At 40.4% G+C, this 17,528-nt stretch overlaps 1 protein-coding gene and 3 long non-coding RNA genes across 4 annotated transcripts; 2 read left to right on the forward strand and 2 right to left on the reverse strand.

The window, feature by feature from the left end:
• Positions 1–224: 224 nt before the first annotated feature.
• On the forward strand, positions 225–1,111 carry LOC131011529 (protein TIME FOR COFFEE-like). The gene is made up of 2 exons (XM_057939312.1): positions 225–611; positions 785–1,111. Exons 1-2 carry the CDS (start codon positions 452–454, stop codon positions 871–873), a joined length of 249 nt encoding a protein of 82 aa, XP_057795295.1. The 5' UTR covers positions 225–451; the 3' UTR covers positions 874–1,111.
• Positions 1,112–5,559: 4,448 nt separating this feature from the next.
• On the forward strand, positions 5,560–6,603 carry LOC131011537 (uncharacterized). Its single transcript, XR_009097001.1, has 2 exons — positions 5,560–6,190; positions 6,273–6,603. It is a non-coding gene; the product is annotated as an uncharacterized LOC131011537 (long non-coding RNA).
• Positions 6,500–7,483, reverse strand: LOC131011533 (uncharacterized). The gene is made up of 2 exons (XR_009096994.1): positions 6,962–7,483; positions 6,500–6,865 (listed from the first exon to the last, which is right to left on the reverse strand). It is a non-coding gene; the product is annotated as an uncharacterized LOC131011533 (long non-coding RNA).
• Positions 7,484–16,009: 8,526 nt separating this feature from the next.
• Positions 16,010–17,083, reverse strand: LOC131011534 (uncharacterized). Its single transcript, XR_009096995.1, has 2 exons — positions 16,562–17,083; positions 16,010–16,465 (listed from the first exon to the last, which is right to left on the reverse strand). It is a non-coding gene; the product is annotated as an uncharacterized LOC131011534 (long non-coding RNA).
• Between the last annotated feature and the right edge of the window lie 445 nt (positions 17,084–17,528).

Below are 17,528 nucleotides of genomic sequence, written 5' to 3' on the forward strand. Positions count from 1 at the left end.
TTTAGTTTTTGTACTCCCTCCGTCCCAAACGAAATGTCCTCCTTTCCTTTTTGGGCTGTCCCAAACGAAATGTCCCATTTCCTTTTTGGGAAAAAATAAGGGATACTAAGTGCCTAATTAAGTTACTAATTGTGTCTTAATTCAAACCTTAATCTTATAGGCCTAATTGAATTTCAGCCCATTTTCAGAAAACCCTTTCGATTCTTTTCTCCCACCGCCGCGCCCTCTTCTCTCTCACCGCCGCCCGAAGTTCTCTCATCTCCTCGCGCCGCCCGGAGTTCTCTCACCGCCGCGCCCTCTTCTCTCTCACCGCCTCGCGCACCGTGTTCTCCCATCGCCCGGAGGTTCTCTTACCGCGTCACCTCTTCTCTCCCACCGCCACGCCGCCGTCCATTCACCATCATGCACGGAGGAGTTGGAGATTGAAATCGCGGAGGTGTTGTACGGCTTGATGACTCAGTCGCAAGCCCCTTCATCGAAGAAGGAGGAGTCGAGAGAAATCAACAGATTGGGCAGCGATGCGAAATCACATAATTCGTCGCCGATTTCGAATTCTCCTTCGGCCAATAATCCCAATTTGGGATCCAATTCTGGGCCCCTTTCAGCTGTCGGTAAGTGTTAAATAATCTTGCTGCTATCGTTTTCTGAAGAGTTTCCAGATTTGAAGGATTTCCAGATTTTTCTGATTAAGGGTTTCCAATTTTTCTGATTCTATCCCAATTTGAAGGGTTTCCAGATTTTTCTGATTAAGGGAGCTAAAAATCTTGCTGCTATCGTTTTGCAGCTCCGAAGAGGAAGAGGCCGCGGCAGATACCGGAAAACTCGAGCTACGACGCTCGGAGCAGCCCCGTTCCGGCGAAGCTTGAAGCTTAACTTTCAACCTTAAATAATTAAATGCTTTATTGTAGGACCCACTAAATTTTTAACTTTACACAACACCACTTAATACTCTAATTAACTTGTTCCTTAATAACCGTGCCCAAAAGAAGGAGGACATTTCCTTTGGGACGGAGGGAGTATTTTTTTTACTTAAAAAAAAATCATTTTAGTTTTTGTTTTTCTTTTGTTACATGTGTCACCTTACTTTTTTTGTGATTTTCGACACATATCAATACGGAAGTAGAGGGAGATTTGATTTCTTTTCATTTTACCTGTCTGTTCCCTTTTCCTTTCCTGATTATTTCGCACCATCAAATCAAAGGGAAGATTTGATTTTTCCCCTTAACTCATCTTTTGATTTGGGCGATGCGGCGCGGCAGAGCAGCGACGAGGCAAGCGGAGGCAATTCACGGCGGTGAAGTCAACGGATCTGGTGTTTCTAAGGAGGTCAGATTTCGCGGCGTCAGGAAGAGGTCATGGGGCCGATTCGCGGCGGAGATTAAAGATCAGATTCTGGCACGAACAATACCTATTCAGAGCGGTCGAACCCCGCCACTTCGGATTCCGGCAGCATGGGGTCTAATTCAGAGAGATGGAAGCCTAGAAATTCAATTTTCGGGAGACGAGATGCAGATTAGGGTTTGTGGCAATACTCTAAAACTCAAGAAATGAAAATGGAGGGTATTTTCGTGCAGAGAGATTCATTGCAGTGGAAATGTCACGGCCGGCCTTAACTAAGGATAGCTAATCCGGGAAATCGTGACTAGGGAAGGGATTTAAGAAGCGGGGTTAGAAAGGGCACATTTGACTCATTCATAACTCGATTATAGACATTGATATCTAGCATTAATTCTTGAAATAAAATTTAAGACATTGAAGGATTGACGCATATAATTAAAAAGGATACTCGATGAACCCGAGTAAGCATTAGATATTTCTTTGAAGAGTAATTGGCATAGTTATAGACTTGACTAAAACATAATCAGTGTTTGCAGCGGAATACATAACTGAGATACATGTATGCAGACATATATCCTTTCTGAGCCTAATTTTAGTTCGACAAAAGCTCCACTCAGCAACACTTCATCGTCCATCACAGCTCAACCTGCACATTTATAAATATATGCAGGGCTAAGTACAAAAGTACTTAGTGGGCCATTGCCAAAACTAATACATATAAGCTTAACATTTTATATACAAACCATAGCATCTGTAAGACATAGCAGCCTTCTTTCAAATCCTGTACTTAAATAACATATTCATAATCATAGATAGCGTGTATGCATTTTATCATTAATAATCATGTCAGAAAGCATCGTGTTGTGAGGAAGGCCTTTCTCAACAAACACATGTATCGCGCTGTGAGGGAGGCCTCCCTCAGCGGACACGGCATCGTACTGCTGAGGGAGGCCTCCCCCAACAGACGCTAGCATCGTACCGTTGAGGGAGGCCTCCCTCAATGGACGTTTGACCGGCCAACCCTCTCATTGACTCACGGTCGCGTTGTGTACATAAATTCTAGCAGAAGAGCTATCCGCTCGGGATTGAAACTCATTAGCATCATCACATGGGCATCAATAACAAACATAAAGCATTCACGTATAACAAAGCATAAATAACTTAAGCGTATCAACTCGTAACTCATTAAAACGTAATAAAGCGTACATCACTTTAGCGTAACAAAGCGTAAATTAATAAAGCGTAAAGTATTTAGGCGCAAATAAGCATAAATAGCAAAGTGTAAATTATTTAAACGAAATAAAGTATAAATCATTTAAAAATCTAATTTGCATTTTTGAAGCATAAAAGCTTTGATAGTTCTCCCATAGCATTTTATTTTGCGCGTAAGAAATGCCCACCTGATAGCAAAGATTTGTTAAGGTGTTGCGACTCCTTGAGTAGCTCTCATTCTCACGCTTGACCTTAATTGCGAGAATATAAAGTAAGACATTGCTCAAGTAAGAATCTCTAATAATGAGAATGCGTAATTTAACTATGCATGACTCATTTTTCGCTAATAATAAACCAAACTATTGGATTAAGGCTCGTCTTATGAAATTGGATTATTAATCTTAATTAATCCACTCATCTTAGCATGTGCTAACCCCCTTACTAATTAATAACCTCGTTCTAAATTAATCCATAATTAGAAACAACTAAATTCAATTAATAGATTAATTTAGGCTGGTCTTTAATCGACTAAATATAATAATAATGCAGCTAAATTATTAAATGGGAGCAACATAGGACAACCGAATAGAATAAAATAGGCTCACTCTAACTCTGGCCCAGCTGAAATATATAGCTCTCAAATAGGTCAGCCCATCTCCATTAAATCCTGATCCATGAACGCAGCCCAACTAGAATATGTGCAGAGGCCCAACTTCATCTCTTATTCTTTTAAGTAAAACTTGGCCCAAGTATAGCAGCCCAATTGGAATTAGTGCACGCAAATTTCCTTGAACTCGCGCAGCCTTCATTCTCCACACTCTTTCTTTCAATTCCTCTCTCCCCGTTTGAGAAAGCCGCCGCATCTGGAAGACCGGCGAGGTCGCCGTCACGCCGGTCACCGGCGCTGCTTCCCCGCCACATCTGCTCTTCTTTCTCTCTTTTCTCTCAATTCCAATTTCTTTCACATATCGTGCCCTGGTTTCCCCTTTCGAAATGTGACCTAACGCTCTGAATTCGTGGCTTTTGCACAGGAAAAAGGAGGGAGGGGCTGCTGTTGTATGCACGTTACATTGTTTTCTTTTGACAAGCTTGATGTAGTTAATAGAGTATGTGAATGTGATGTACCAAGTAATGTGATAAATTACCACAATTAAATCCTTCAGTCTACATAACTTTTGCTTCGCTATTTAATCGCATGCTTGCAATTAAATACCGGTAATACTGGTATCTGCTAATTAAGCGTGTATCTAAATATAAATTAAATCCTTTGATTTAATCTACTCCACAAGTCGGAATAAATTTACGTCTCCTGATAAATAGAAAATAATATTTCAATTGCATATGAATAAATAACATGACTTTGCTAAGTCAGTTATTAATCTGAAGACAATAATTATTGACTTGCTCAATAATCTGCTAGCTGTTCTCACTAGTTAATAGGCATAAATTAAGTCATACTCTGGATCTCGCGTATACATATATTAATTCAGATCAATGAATTAACTTTAAATCATAATCTATATAATCCTTAAAGATTAATAAAGAGGCGGGGTATTACATACTACCCCCCCTTAACAAAAATTTCGTCCCGAAATTTGCTTACTCTGGAGTTCTTAGGCTGACTGATATGTTCCTAAGCTTCTACACTTCTTAATCTCCAAAGGCTCGTTCATTTGCTATCGTTCCATTTGTGCTTTCTTTTAAGGACACATGAGGGTAGGTGCTGATGGGTTGTTTGACATTGAGATTAATGCTGGAGCTAACTTATTCGGTGGCATTGCAGCTTCAACATCAAGTGCCTTGTTCTGACACTCTGTGAATGAGTCCTCCGTGGCTTGCTAGAGTCATCATAATTTCGTGCCTCAAAGTCGAGCAAACCTAGACAGGTTGCAGAATTCTTAATCATATTCAATCGTAGATTTCCTTCCTTGCTTCATATCGTAGAACTCAGCTTCTTTCTTCTTCCTATAGCTTTTCGGGATGTATTTATCATATAATCCCGCCTTAAAATCTTCCCAAGTATAATTGGCCCATTGTTTAGGGTTTAGATCTTTTCGGTCTGCCTCCCACCAAAAAAATCAGTTGATCTTGCCAGATGGAAAACAACGCATGAGAGATGCTCCTTATCTGTACAACGTACAAAATTGAAGATGCGCTCCATTGCATACACCCAAATCTCGGCCTCAATCGATTCACTTGTTCTACCACATGTGGGTAGGTTGCCTTAAAAATAGTTCGACTCTCCTAGTTGGGGGGCGGAGGGGGTGGGTTAGGTCCTTGGTCATTTTGTTGTTATTCTGGTATTGCATTATGGTTTTCATGATTGCTATTGTTTCTCTTGGGGTGGCCTCTTCTAGGTGGCATTTTGATAGTCACAAGGATGCTTCAATTATTACACTCTAGCATAATCTGATATAACCTCAAAATAATACTCTAATAAAGGCTAGCTTACTATAATCCGTAAATGATTAATTGCATCATTCATACTCTATATTTAGGCATAAATCGCAAAAGATATCATCTTGCTTAGATACATAACATACTAAGTCGACTTAAATAAGCATCTTCTGATTTAAAAAGGTTGGTGTAAACTCACTATAACAACTAGGTCGTGAAGGATCAAATTCTGCATGACAACTAAAAATTGCAACAACCATTCGAGGGTTACTACATCTAACCAGAAGTTTGAAAAAAACGTAACCAACGGATCAAAACAAAATGATCAAAATCCTTTCATGGCATAACTAGGGCTTCATTATGAAACTCTGAAAAATCATATCTCTTTAATATGATAACTTCTGGATCAACAACATGAAAATAATGTCAACATAATCACTCATTACTCTGACCATAAAATTTCTGACCGTAGAGTTAAAACTTAAATGGCATTTCATTTCAAACTCAGTCATAGAGTCATAACCCAGATGACAGCATCGGGGTTGTAAGTTTCAAGGGTTCTTAGCATCTAAGATCCATAAGTCTGTCATATCCCAGTTTTTAATCATTGATTAAAGACTTAATAATTAGGGTTCGGCATCCATTAATAATAAAAATGGTTTGATTTATCAGATGTCATTTAATTGTTTTATATGTGTCTTGATGTGCTTAATTCTTATTATTATTTGAATCCGTTTGAATTTTTAAAGGATCTTTATAAATATGGTGCACAAGTTTAATTAGTGGTTTGAGCATATTATATGAGCCTTATGGATTTTTTTTTTAGTGGGCATGAAGCCATGAAATTTCCTTTAAATGGGATATTAAGTTTTATAAAGTGTTTTACTTCAATAATTTTACTGCAAGGATTTCATAAAGAATCTTTTAATTGATCAGAGTCAAGAGCTCTATTTAAATTTGATACATCTTAACCGTAGCCTACTTCCCCACCATTACATTTTTTTTTCTTCTTCTTTCTTTTTCCCCACCACTACACCTAATCTTCCACTTCACTACCAACTTTCACCACCAACTCTCCTTTATGCAGACAATCAAATCCTCATAATCTTAGCAAATCTTATCATCAATCCTCTGCCATTTCAATTAGACAAAAGCCAAGTTTTAAAAGCTAAGTTTCATTCTATTAGTTCATCCGCTCTTTCCTTCTCTTTTCAACACACCCAACAAAGTTTAAAGTGCAGAGGTAAGTGTTCCAACCAATTCTCTTCTTCTTCCTTGGGGATACAACCCTCCATTTTAACTATGTTTATGTTTCCAAATTCCAGTAATCAAGCAGATTCAGATCCAAATTCATTGTTAAATTGTTGATTCGCAGATCCAACTTTGTGAGTTCAGAAAATTATCAAGGTTACCTCCTACTTTACTTTTTCCATACATTCATTTGTTAAATTACAAAACTATGATTCAAATGAAAACAGATAGAACACACGCATCCATTACCACTTCTTTTAGACTATTATTGTTTCAATTACATTAGCTTATCACCATCAGAGAACCACCAACAGAATAATACACACGCACACATTTTACTATATTTCTATCTATTACAAGTACAGATCAGTTTTTGTAAATAGAAATGAATGAAAATGAACAGAATTGAAACCCTAAGTGCTCTATGTGTGTTTTGTGCGTGTGACTGGAATTTGGGGGGGGTGAGAGCAGCCGACGGCTGCTCGCGGCCGGAGGCGGCGCGGCGGCAGCCGCCGCCTTTTTCCTTTGTCTATCTGAAACGAGAGAGAGATGGTTAGGGCTTCTGTAAAAATAAAAAAAAGAGAGAGAGATACGGGAAAAAGGGGGAGAGACTTATCTTTTCCGACGACGCGGCGGAAGCAGCGGCGCAGCGACACGAACGGCGGTTCTGTTCGGCCGGAAAAGAGGAGAAAAGGGAGGAGTTCAGATCTGTTTTTTTTTAAAATAGAAAGGAGAGGAAAGGGAGCTCAGATCTGGAGCTTACCTTTCCGGCGAGACAAAGCTCGGCCATCCACCACGATTCCGGCCATGGCGGAGACGGCGGAGAACAGGGGAAGCGGCGCGGCGACGCTCGGCTTTTCACAACGGCCGGAGAAGGCACATGCAGCGGCGGAGAGGCCTCTGCCACCCTGTTCCAAGGCCGGGGACGACCAGGCGGCGCCGTGCTTGGCCACGGCGGAGGCGGCAGTGGCACGCGAAGGAGGCAGAGGCGGCGTGTGGTTGTTTCCGAGAGATAGAGACGGACGAAAAGGGAAGAACCAAAGGGGAAAGAGAGAATAGGGGAAGGGAAGAGAAGCGGCCGGCGAAGCGGCGCTCGCTGCTGACGGCGCCGCTGTCGTCCGGCGAGGGAGAGGGAGGCAGACCGAGAGGGAGAGAGAGGGAGAGTGAGGCGTGCTGTGTGTGTGCGTGTGTTATGTGTTTTGTGTGTGTATGTATATGTATGTATGATTAGGGTTAGGCTTGGGCTCAAAGCCCTATAATGAGGATGGGCCGAAATTTTTTTAAAAAAAAAAAAAAAAAACGAGTGGGCCGATTTTATTTCTGTTGGGCTCATTTTAATTAATTTTGGGCTGTTATTGATTAATGAAGCCTACGAATTTTGGCCTAATTTAATTTAAAAATGCTTGATTTTTTTTCACTAAATTATTTTAGTGAATTTAAATCTCTTGACTTAATTTTAATATTGAAAATTGGGACTATTTATTTTAAATGAAGTCCGTTCTTTTATCTAAATTTATTAATGGACTTTAAAGCAAATATTTTGGGATTAAGCCCCATTTATTATATGATAAAATTATTTTCAAAGCTTACGAGTATGGATTTTTTGTTTATGGTTAAAATGTTTTATTTCATATCAATGGATTTTAAAATGTTTTATTATTTATAAATGAATAATGGAATTTCTTATTTATTTTCATGATAAAAAAAAAATGTGGAATTGTGTTATAGAATGATTAAGTATATGATTTACTTTAACAAATGAGCTTGGGATTTAATTGAGATATTAAATTACTAAGCATGTGTTTTTAAATGATTTATTTATTTAAGTGATGAAAATGTGCGAAGTATTGGAAAGCATGATTTATAATTTTCAGGGTGATAATATATGGCTTGTTCTTAATTGATGGAGTACTTGACTAAATGACGGGTATAGAGGGAGGTTATGGATTATGTACATGTTGATGTTCGAACAAATGGGTTCGAACCTATATGATAGTTACATGATAATTGGTTACATTTTATTGATTGAATGAAACGAGATTAATATGGATGCTAGAACCCTAAAACTTTAAAAGATACCTTAGGCACGTAGAATTAGACTTTGTCTTATGACAATTTCTTCACGAACTTATCGACTCTTCATCAATGAAGGTCCGAGCGACAGAAAGTGAAGCAGAAGAAGAAACGATTCCACGCCAACTTTAAGAACAATTGAGGTGGGCATTATTTTATTATTACGTATATAGAGATCCCCTGCGTGACGTAGGCCTCATATGCGAATATATATGCATGATATGTTTTGACTATTTATTCAGTTCTTATGAAATGTTTATATGTTTAATGCCCTTTATGAAAATGAAAATGTTATGAAAATGAAATGTTTATGAAATGATTGACTGCCAAAATGTTTATGTTTTTATATGTATCCTATCTGTGTTGGTTCGCCAACTTTAAAGGAAATCCAATTGGGATCCTATGCTAGACAAAGGTCGCTAGCTAGGGTTAACGTGTACACTCATGGAGACCGCGAGTCGCTTGCGACCGGTCTTGGCGTCCGTGGTAAGGAGGCCTCCTTCCCGGCGCGTGACAGAAAGGACAGATATGGATCATATAGACTGAAAATGGGATGCATCCACCTTTATGAAAATGAATGAAATGTTTTAGTAAGCGCAGGTCATTTATGAAAACCCCTGTGTGTTACTGTTATGGCAGTTCAATTTATATATGTATGCATGTTGTATTTTCGGCTTATGTCACTGAGTATTTTTATACTCAGCCCTGCATGTATTTCTAAATGTGCAGGTTGAGCAGGCGATGGAATGGATCGGTGTTGAGCGGATTTCCCTTTTGATGTTTATGTAATGAAACCTTGAGTATGCATCTCCATATGCATAACTCACACGTTTTTCCGCTACAAACACTCTGAATTTGTTATCGTATTGTGGAACTTATTACTCCTTCATTTTGTTTAACTCTCATTTGGGGTTTAGTCGTTATGGCTGGCTCATTTGTTAATTACCCAAGTGGTTATATATATATATATATACCACTAGTTTGTTGTTATTAATGTTGGTTATTTAGTAAATCCCTTTTTAATTTCCATTTCTTATTGTTCACCCAAGTCATAACCCCGGTTAACCCGTCATTGGGATAGTGGGCTGTGACAGAGTGGTATCAGAGCAGTTCATTTGCTCTGGCCCTAGAAACCTTATTCTAAAAAGTCATGTCTAGATTGATTCACTTGACATATGTGGGATCATACGACACCGCTCAACACTCCATTGCATCGTGCTCAATCAAGGAAAAAGGTAACTGCAGTTACAATGTTTTAAAGATGTTATTATTCTAAACTGTTTCATGAAAATGTTTATGTAAAGAGCATGCTATGATGAAATGTTGAAAGTTTTGCCTTTCATTGAAATGTTGAATGTTTTGCCTTTCATGGCATATCATTGCAGTTATGATGTTATGATAAGAGAAGAATGATAGAGAATTGACACATGCTTTCCCCAGAAAACATAGATTGCTATAAGTTGCATGATCACTATTCTAAAAGAACATAGACTGCTGGATTAGTAGGATATCTCTACAATCTAGATTCTTAAAGTGATGATGTAGAAGAATGAAAGAGAACTTAGAGCATTTCAAACTCCCACAAGAAAACAATGGTTCTTTTGAACTACAAAGAGGAATGAAAAGACATGTACACGTTGAAGGAAAAACACGGGATGATGATACAAGACGAATTCAAGGCAAACGCTGCATCAAGGGTTTGAGCATAGTCTCTACGTTCAAATGTTCACACGCGATGGAACACCGAATCGACTTTTAGTACACGATAGATTTTAAGAACAGTATGCTTTGCCTATATATATATGTATATATTTGTGTACATGTTATAGCGGGGGTTTGGGTCCAATAGGACATAGAACTTTAAATTAAGCTTTTGGTTTGCCAGTACGAACTTGAGTTTTATTATTATGAATAGTTGTCCACGGCTTTCTAAGTTTGGGATGATGTTTTCCGTGTGATTGGGAGGTGATGATGATTGGACCTAGCCAGTCCACATGATCCAAATATCAGTCGACGTCTTTTGGGTTGAAAACCCATGTGTTTCAACTTTCGGTTGAAAAGCCAGATGAGTTTTTATTCTAGATCATTTTGTTCGACCTAGTAGTTACTCCTTTCTACCATCTGGTTATTCGTTTGAGTTTCTCAACAAATTTTTTTTCTGCACCACTTTGTTTTGATATCGTTCAAGAATTGAGCCTTACAATTGTTGAGTTGTCCTAGTACCCTCTTGTGATCAATAAGGATTTAGATGTTTTGTTATGATGCTTTCATGATTAAATCAAGAGGAATATGTTATGAATTGAGGTAAGGAATATACTGAGGATCTTTTATTTTTGAAGCACAGAATGCCTCCCAGAAGAGCCCCAAGAAACAATGTGGGAACCGCAAACGAACCCCCACGAAGGGTTGAGGAACTTTTTCTTAAACAGAGCCCACCAACATTCAACGGGACCGGCAACCCGACTGATGCCGAAATCTGGATTAGAGCAATGGAAAGGATTTTCGACTTTCTTCACTGTACTGATCAAGAGAGACTCTCTTGTGTTGCATTCCAACTAACTGGGTCGGCAGATTTTTGGTGGGAAACCAAGAAGAGGGCAATGACCCTCGAACAATTGGAAAACCTGACTTGGGAAGACTTCAAGACGGAGATCTACGATAAATACATTCCCAAGAGCTACAGAAAGAAGAAAGAGACGGAGTTTTTCAATCTGAAACAAAACAAGATGTCCGTGACGGAATACGATCGCGCTTTCTGCGACATGTCTCGCTATGCCCCTCATCTGATCGACACTGATGAAAAGATGGCCGAGAAGTTTCGTTCAGGCCTTAGGCATGAGATCAAGATGGCGCTTGCTAGTCATGGTGATCTCACCCACTCTGAAGCACTTAGCAGAGCCCTGGATGTTGAAGCAGCAATGCCTGAAGACCGCCCAACCCAGACTCAAGCTCCGGGAAACAACGATCGTGGGAAGAGAAAATGGGAAGGCAACAACAACAATAATAGGGGTTACTACAACAACCAAGATAACAAGAGGCCATGGCAAGGAAACATGATGCCACAAAGGCAATGGCAAGGACGACCAGTCAATCCAGGATCAGCTGGAAACAATCAGGGCCAGCTCAGGGCACCTTTGTGTCCCAAATGCTCCAAGTCACATCACGGCATATGCTTGGCTGGCAGCAATACCTGCTTTAAGTGTGGCCAGAAGGGCCATTTTGCCAGAGACTGCCAAGGAAAACCACAAGGAGGAATGAAAGGGCCGAATCAGCCGGGCCAAGTACAACCACTCAGGGCTATCCAAGGCCAACAGTTACTCTACCCACCACCACAGCAACAGTATCGACCTGCGGCACGTCCACCGCAAATTCCACAGGCAAGAGCCTATGCATTGCACAAGAATAAGCAAGGAAATAACCAAGGGAATTTGGCAGGTATGGGCACATTACTTGACACACCTGTTATACTTCTGTTCGACACGGGTGCCTCGCATTCTTTTATTGCAAGTGTATGTGTAAAAACTTTAAAGCTCCAACCTGAAAAGACTAATCAGGACTTGAGAATTTCTTCACCAATAGGAGGAATAGCAGTAGTAACACATGCTTGCTCGAACCTAGAACTGACCATAGGATCGTTTAAGGTTATAGCAAACAACTTGCACGTCATATCGATGGAGGACGTTGATATAATCCTGGGAATGGACTGGCTAGCGGAGAACTATGCCACGATATTGTGCCAAGAGCGGAAAATCGGTTTCAACTTTCCAGGAAGGGACGCTTTGAGTTTCCACGGAATATGCAGGAGGAACAGAGTGCCGACTATTTCAGCTTTACAGGCAAGGAAGATGATGAACAAGAAAGACTGCCAAGCCTTCCTCGTATACCTGAACGGGGGAATTGAGACCGAAAAGACAATGGAAGATGTAGAGATCGTGCGGGATTTTCAAGATGTTTTCCCAGAAAATTTGCCAGGATTACCACCTGACAGACAAGTAGAATTCACCATCGATCTAGAGCCAGGAGCGGCGCCGGTATCAAAAGCACCGTACAGAATGGGCCCGAAGGAATTGGAAGAGTTGAAAATCCAGTTACAAGAGTTATTGGACCTAGGCTTCATCAGGCCTAGTGTGTCCCCATGGGGAGCGCCGGTGCTGTTTGTCAAGAAGAAAGATGGCACCTTGAGATTGTGCATCGATTATCGAGAGCTGAACAAGCTAACGCTTAAGAACAAGTATCCATTGCCCAGAATTGAAGATTTATTCGACCAACTCAAGGGCGCGAGTGTTTTCTCCAAAATCGATTTGAAGTCTGGGTATCATCAGTTAAAGGTTAGACATGAAGATATACCCAAAACGGCTTTCCGAACAAGATATGGTCACTACGAGTTCGTAGTTGTGCCGTTCGGACTAACAAATGCACCAGCTGTGTTCATGGACCTCATGAACAGAGTATTTCATTCCTATTTGGATAAGTTCGTCTTGGTGTTTATTGATGATATTCTCATCTACTCCAAGAATGAAGAAGAACATATGGAACATCTGAGAACTGTGTTACAAACGCTAAGGGATGAATGCCTTTATGCCAAATTCAGCAAATGTGAGTTTTGGCTCAAAGAAGTTACATTTCTGGGACATATTGTATCTTCAGAAGGTATTAAGGTGGACCCCGCCAAAGTGGAAGCAGTACAAGGATGGAAGTCGCCAACTACCCCAAACGAGATCAGAAGTTTCTTGGGATTGGCTGGCTACTATCGAAGATTCATTGAGGGATTTTCCAAGATAGCAAGGCCGATGACGCAATTGCTCCGAAAGGGAATTAAATACACATGGACTAACGAGTGTGAAGAAAGTTTTCAGCTGCTCAAGGAAAAGCTAACTACAGCGCCAGTGCTAACAATTCCGGAACCAGACAAGGAGTATGTGGTCTACACGGATGCATCAAAGAACGGACTAGGATGCGTTTTGATGCAGGAAGGCAAAGTGATTGCATATGCATCGCGGCAACTTAGGCCACACGAATTGAATTATCCGACCCATGATCTTGAACTAGCGGCGGTAGTGCACGCACTAAAAATTTGGAGACATCATCTATATGGTGTCAGGTGTGAGATTTACACCGATCACAAAAGTCTGAAGTACTTCTTCGAGCAAAAAGATCTCAACATGAGACAGCGAAGGTGGCTCGAATTAGTAAAAGATTATGACTGTGGTATAAATTATCACCCGGGGAAGGCCAATGTAGTAGCCGACGCATTGAGCCGCAAGGTCCCATTGAAACTGGGATACATCCTTACAAAGGAAGAAGAGCTCATACGAGATTTTGATAGGATGAAATTAGAGGTGATAAACCCACCTGCTACAATAGCGGGGGTGGTCGCGATTATACCGAATTTGAGGAAATTGGTGGTAGAAGCTCAAAGGAAGGATGATAAATTGGAGAAATTACGAGCTAAGATAAGAGAAGGAAATCTCAAGAACTATCACGAAGAAGCCGACAATGCTATTTTCTTTGAGAAGAGAATATGCATCCCTCATGACAATGAACTCAAGAACAAGATCATGAGCGAAGCCCATGACACTCCTTATGTCGCCCACCCGGGAAGCACTAAGATGTATCAAGATCTAAAAGAAAATTTCTGGTGGGAAGGAATGAAACGAGACGTGGCTTTATTCGTCGAAAAGTGTCTAGTTTGCCAGCAAGTAAAGGCTTTACACCAACGACCTTACGGCGAGCTACAACCTTTGGAGATTCCAGAATGGAAATGGGACGATATTGCAATGGACTTTGTTACAGGATTGCCAAAAACAAGACGAGGTAACACGGTAATATGGGTCATTATAGACAGACTCACAAAGAGTGCACACTTTCTGCCTATCCCTATCACGTATAGATCAGATAAGTTAGCCCAACTCTACATCAAGGAGATCGTGCGTTTACATGGGGTGCCGAAGACAATCACGTCCGACAGAGATTCGAAGTTTACCTCCAGATTCTGGATAAGCTTGCAGAAGGAATTGGGAACAAGGTTGAATTTCAGCACAGCTTTCCACCCGCAGACCGACGGTCAGTCCGAAAGGACAATTCAAACGCTAGAAGATATGTTAAGGACTGTTGTGCTAGATAGAGGAGAAGATTGGGAGCGTGTGTTGCCACTAATCGAATTTGCTTACAACAACAGCTATCAAGCAACTATCGCCATGGCACCTTATGAGGCGTTATACGGGAAGAAATGTAGATCGCCGCTTTACTGGGATGAAGTCGGCGAAAGAAGAATCTTGGGGCCAGATACAGTAGGCGAGATGATCGAAATCGTCCGTCAGATTCGACAGCGTATTAAAGAGGCCCAGGATAGACAAAAGTCTTATGCCGACAAACGTCGAACCGACTTGCAGTTTGAGTGTGGGGATAAAGTCTTTTTGAAAATTTCTCCCTCTAAAGGGATTACAAGATTTGGCGTAAAGGGTAAGCTTAGACCCCGTTTTATAGGACCCTATGAGATCCTAGAAAGGGTGGGCCCGGTAGCTTACAGGCTGGCGTTGCCGCCAAGCCTTGGGAATGTGCATAATGTGTTTCATGTGTCGCAGTTGAGAAAATATGTTTATGATCCAAAACACGTGATCCAAAGAGACGACGTTATCCTTAGCCCAGATATGAGCTATGAAGAGAGACCCGAATCTATTCTAGATCGGAAGGTTCAAGTACTAAGGAATAAGTCGATACCCTTAGTAAAAGTCCTTTGGAAGCACCATGATCAAGAAGAGGCGACGTGGGAACTCGAGTCTAGCATGAAGGAGAAATACCCAGAATTATTTCCTGAGGTACAAATTTCGGGACGAAATTTATTTTAAGGGGGATAGTATGTCATATCCCAGTTTTTAATCATTGATTAAAGACTTAATAATTAGGGTTCGGCATCCATTAATAATAAAAATGGTTTGATTTATCAGATGTCATTTAATTGTTTTATATGTGTCTTGATGTGCTTAATTCTTATTATTATTTGAATCCGTTTGAATTTTTAAAGGATCTTTATAAATATGGTGCACAAGTTTAATTAGTGGTTTGAGCATATTATATGAGCCTTATGGATTTTTTTTTTAGTGGGCATGAAGCCATGAAATTTCCTTTAAATGGGATATTAAGTTTTATAAAGTGTTTTACTTCAATAATTTTACTGCAAGGATTTCATAAAGAATCTTTTAATTGATCAGAGTCAAGAGCTCTATTTAAATTTGATACATCTTAACCGTAGCCTACTTCCCCACCATTACATTTTTTTTTCTTCTTCTTTCTTTTTCCCCACCACTACACCTAATCTTCCACTTCACTACCAACTTTCACCACCAACTCTCCTTTATGCAGACAATCAAATCCTCATAATCTTAGCAAATCTTATCATCAATCCTCTGCCATTTCAATTAGACAAAAGCCAAGTTTTAAAAGCTAAGTTTCATTCTATTAGTTCATCCGCTCTTTCCTTCTCTTTTCAACACACCCAACAAAGTTTAAAGTGCAGAGGTAAGTGTTCCAACCAATTCTCTTCTTCTTCCTTGGGGATACAACCCTCCATTTTAACTATGTTTATGTTTCCAAATTCCAGTAATCAAGCAGATTCAGATCCAAATTCATTGTTAAATTGTTGATTCGCAGATCCAACTTTGTGAGTTCAGAAAATTATCAAGGTTACCTCCTACTTTACTTTTTCCATACATTCATTTGTTAAATTACAAAACTATGATTCAAATGAAAACAGATAGAACACACGCATCCATTACCACTTCTTTTAGACTATTATTGTTTCAATTACATTAGCTTATCACCATCAGAGAACCACCAACAGAATAATACACACGCACACATTTTACTATATTTCTATCTATTACAAGTACAGATCAGTTTTTGTAAATAGAAATGAATGAAAATGAACAGAATTGAAACCCTAAGTGCTCTATGTGTGTTTTGTGCGTGTGACTGGAATTTGGGGGGGGGTGAGAGCAGCCGACGGCTGCTCGCGGCCGGAGGCGGCGCGGCGGCAGCCGCCGCCTTTTTCCTTTGTCTATCTGAAACGAGAGAGAGATGGTTAGGGCTTCTGTAAAAATAAAAAAAAGAGAGAGAGATACGGGAAAAAGGGGGAGAGACTTATCTTTTCCGACGACGCGGCGGAAGCAGCGGCGCAGCGACACGAACGGCGGTTCTGTTCGGCCGGAAAAGAGGAGAAAAGGGAGGAGTTCAGATCTGTTTTTTTTTAAAATAGAAAGGAGAGGAAAGGGAGCTCAGATCTGGAGCTTACCTTTCCGGCGAGACAAAGCTCGGCCATCCACCACGATTCCGGCCATGGCGGAGACGGCGGAGAACAGGGGAAGCGGCGCGGCGACGCTCGGCTTTTCACAACGGCCGGAGAAGGCACATGCAGCGGCGGAGAGGCCTCTGCCACCCTGTTCCAAGGCCGGGGACGACCAGGCGGCGCCGTGCTTGGCCACGGCGGAGGCGGCAGTGGCACGCGAAGGAGGCAGAGGCGGCGTGTGGTTGTTTCCGAGAGATAGAGACGGACGAAAAGGGAAGAACCAAAGGGGAAAGAGAGAATAGGGGAAGGGAAGAGAAGCGGCCGGCGAAGCGGCGCTCGCTGCTGACGGCGCCGCTGTCGTCCGGCGAGGGAGAGGGAGGCAGACCGAGAGGGAGAGAGAGGGAGAGTGAGGCGTGCTGTGTGTGTGCGTGTGTTATGTGTTTTGTGTGTGTATGTATATGTATGTATGATTAGGGTTAGGCTTGGGCTCAAAGCCCTATAATGAGGATGGGCCGAAATTTTTTTAAAAAAAAAAAAAAAAAACGAGTGGGCCGATTTTATTTCTGTTGGGCTCATTTTAATTAATTTTGGGCTGTTATTGATTAATGAAGCCTACGAATTTTGGCCTAATTTAATTTAAAAATGCTTGATTTTTTTTCACTAAATTATTTTAGTGAATTTAAATCTCTTGACTTAATTTTAATATTGAAAATTGGGACTATTTATTTTAAATGAAGTCCGTTCTTTTATCTAAATTTATTAATGGACTTTAAAGCAAATATTTTGGGATTAAGCCCCATTTATTATATGATAAAATTATTTTCAAAGCTTACGAGTATGGATTTTTTGTTTATGGTTAAAATGTTTTATTTCATATCAATGGATTTTAAAATGTTTTATTATTTATAAATGAATAATGGAATTTCTTATTTATTTTCATGATAAAAAAAAATGTGGAATTGTGTTATAGAAT

Source organism: Salvia miltiorrhiza, chromosome 2 (assembly GCF_028751815.1).
Source record: "Salvia miltiorrhiza cultivar Shanhuang (shh) chromosome 2, IMPLAD_Smil_shh, whole genome shotgun sequence".
Lineage (NCBI taxonomy): Eukaryota > Viridiplantae > Streptophyta > Magnoliopsida > Lamiales > Lamiaceae > Salvia > Salvia miltiorrhiza.

What these genes read in the sequence shown, in the direction of transcription:
- LOC131011529 (XM_057939312.1), top strand. Translation starts at nt 452, where the DNA reads ATGACTCAGTCGCAAGCCCCTTCATCGAAGAAGGAGGAGTCGAGAGAA. An exon ending in TGGGCCCCTTTCAGCTGTCG is followed by an intron (nt 612 to 784) that starts GTAAGTGTTAAA and finishes ATCGTTTTGCAG; the next exon opens with CTCCGAAGAGGAAGAGGCCG.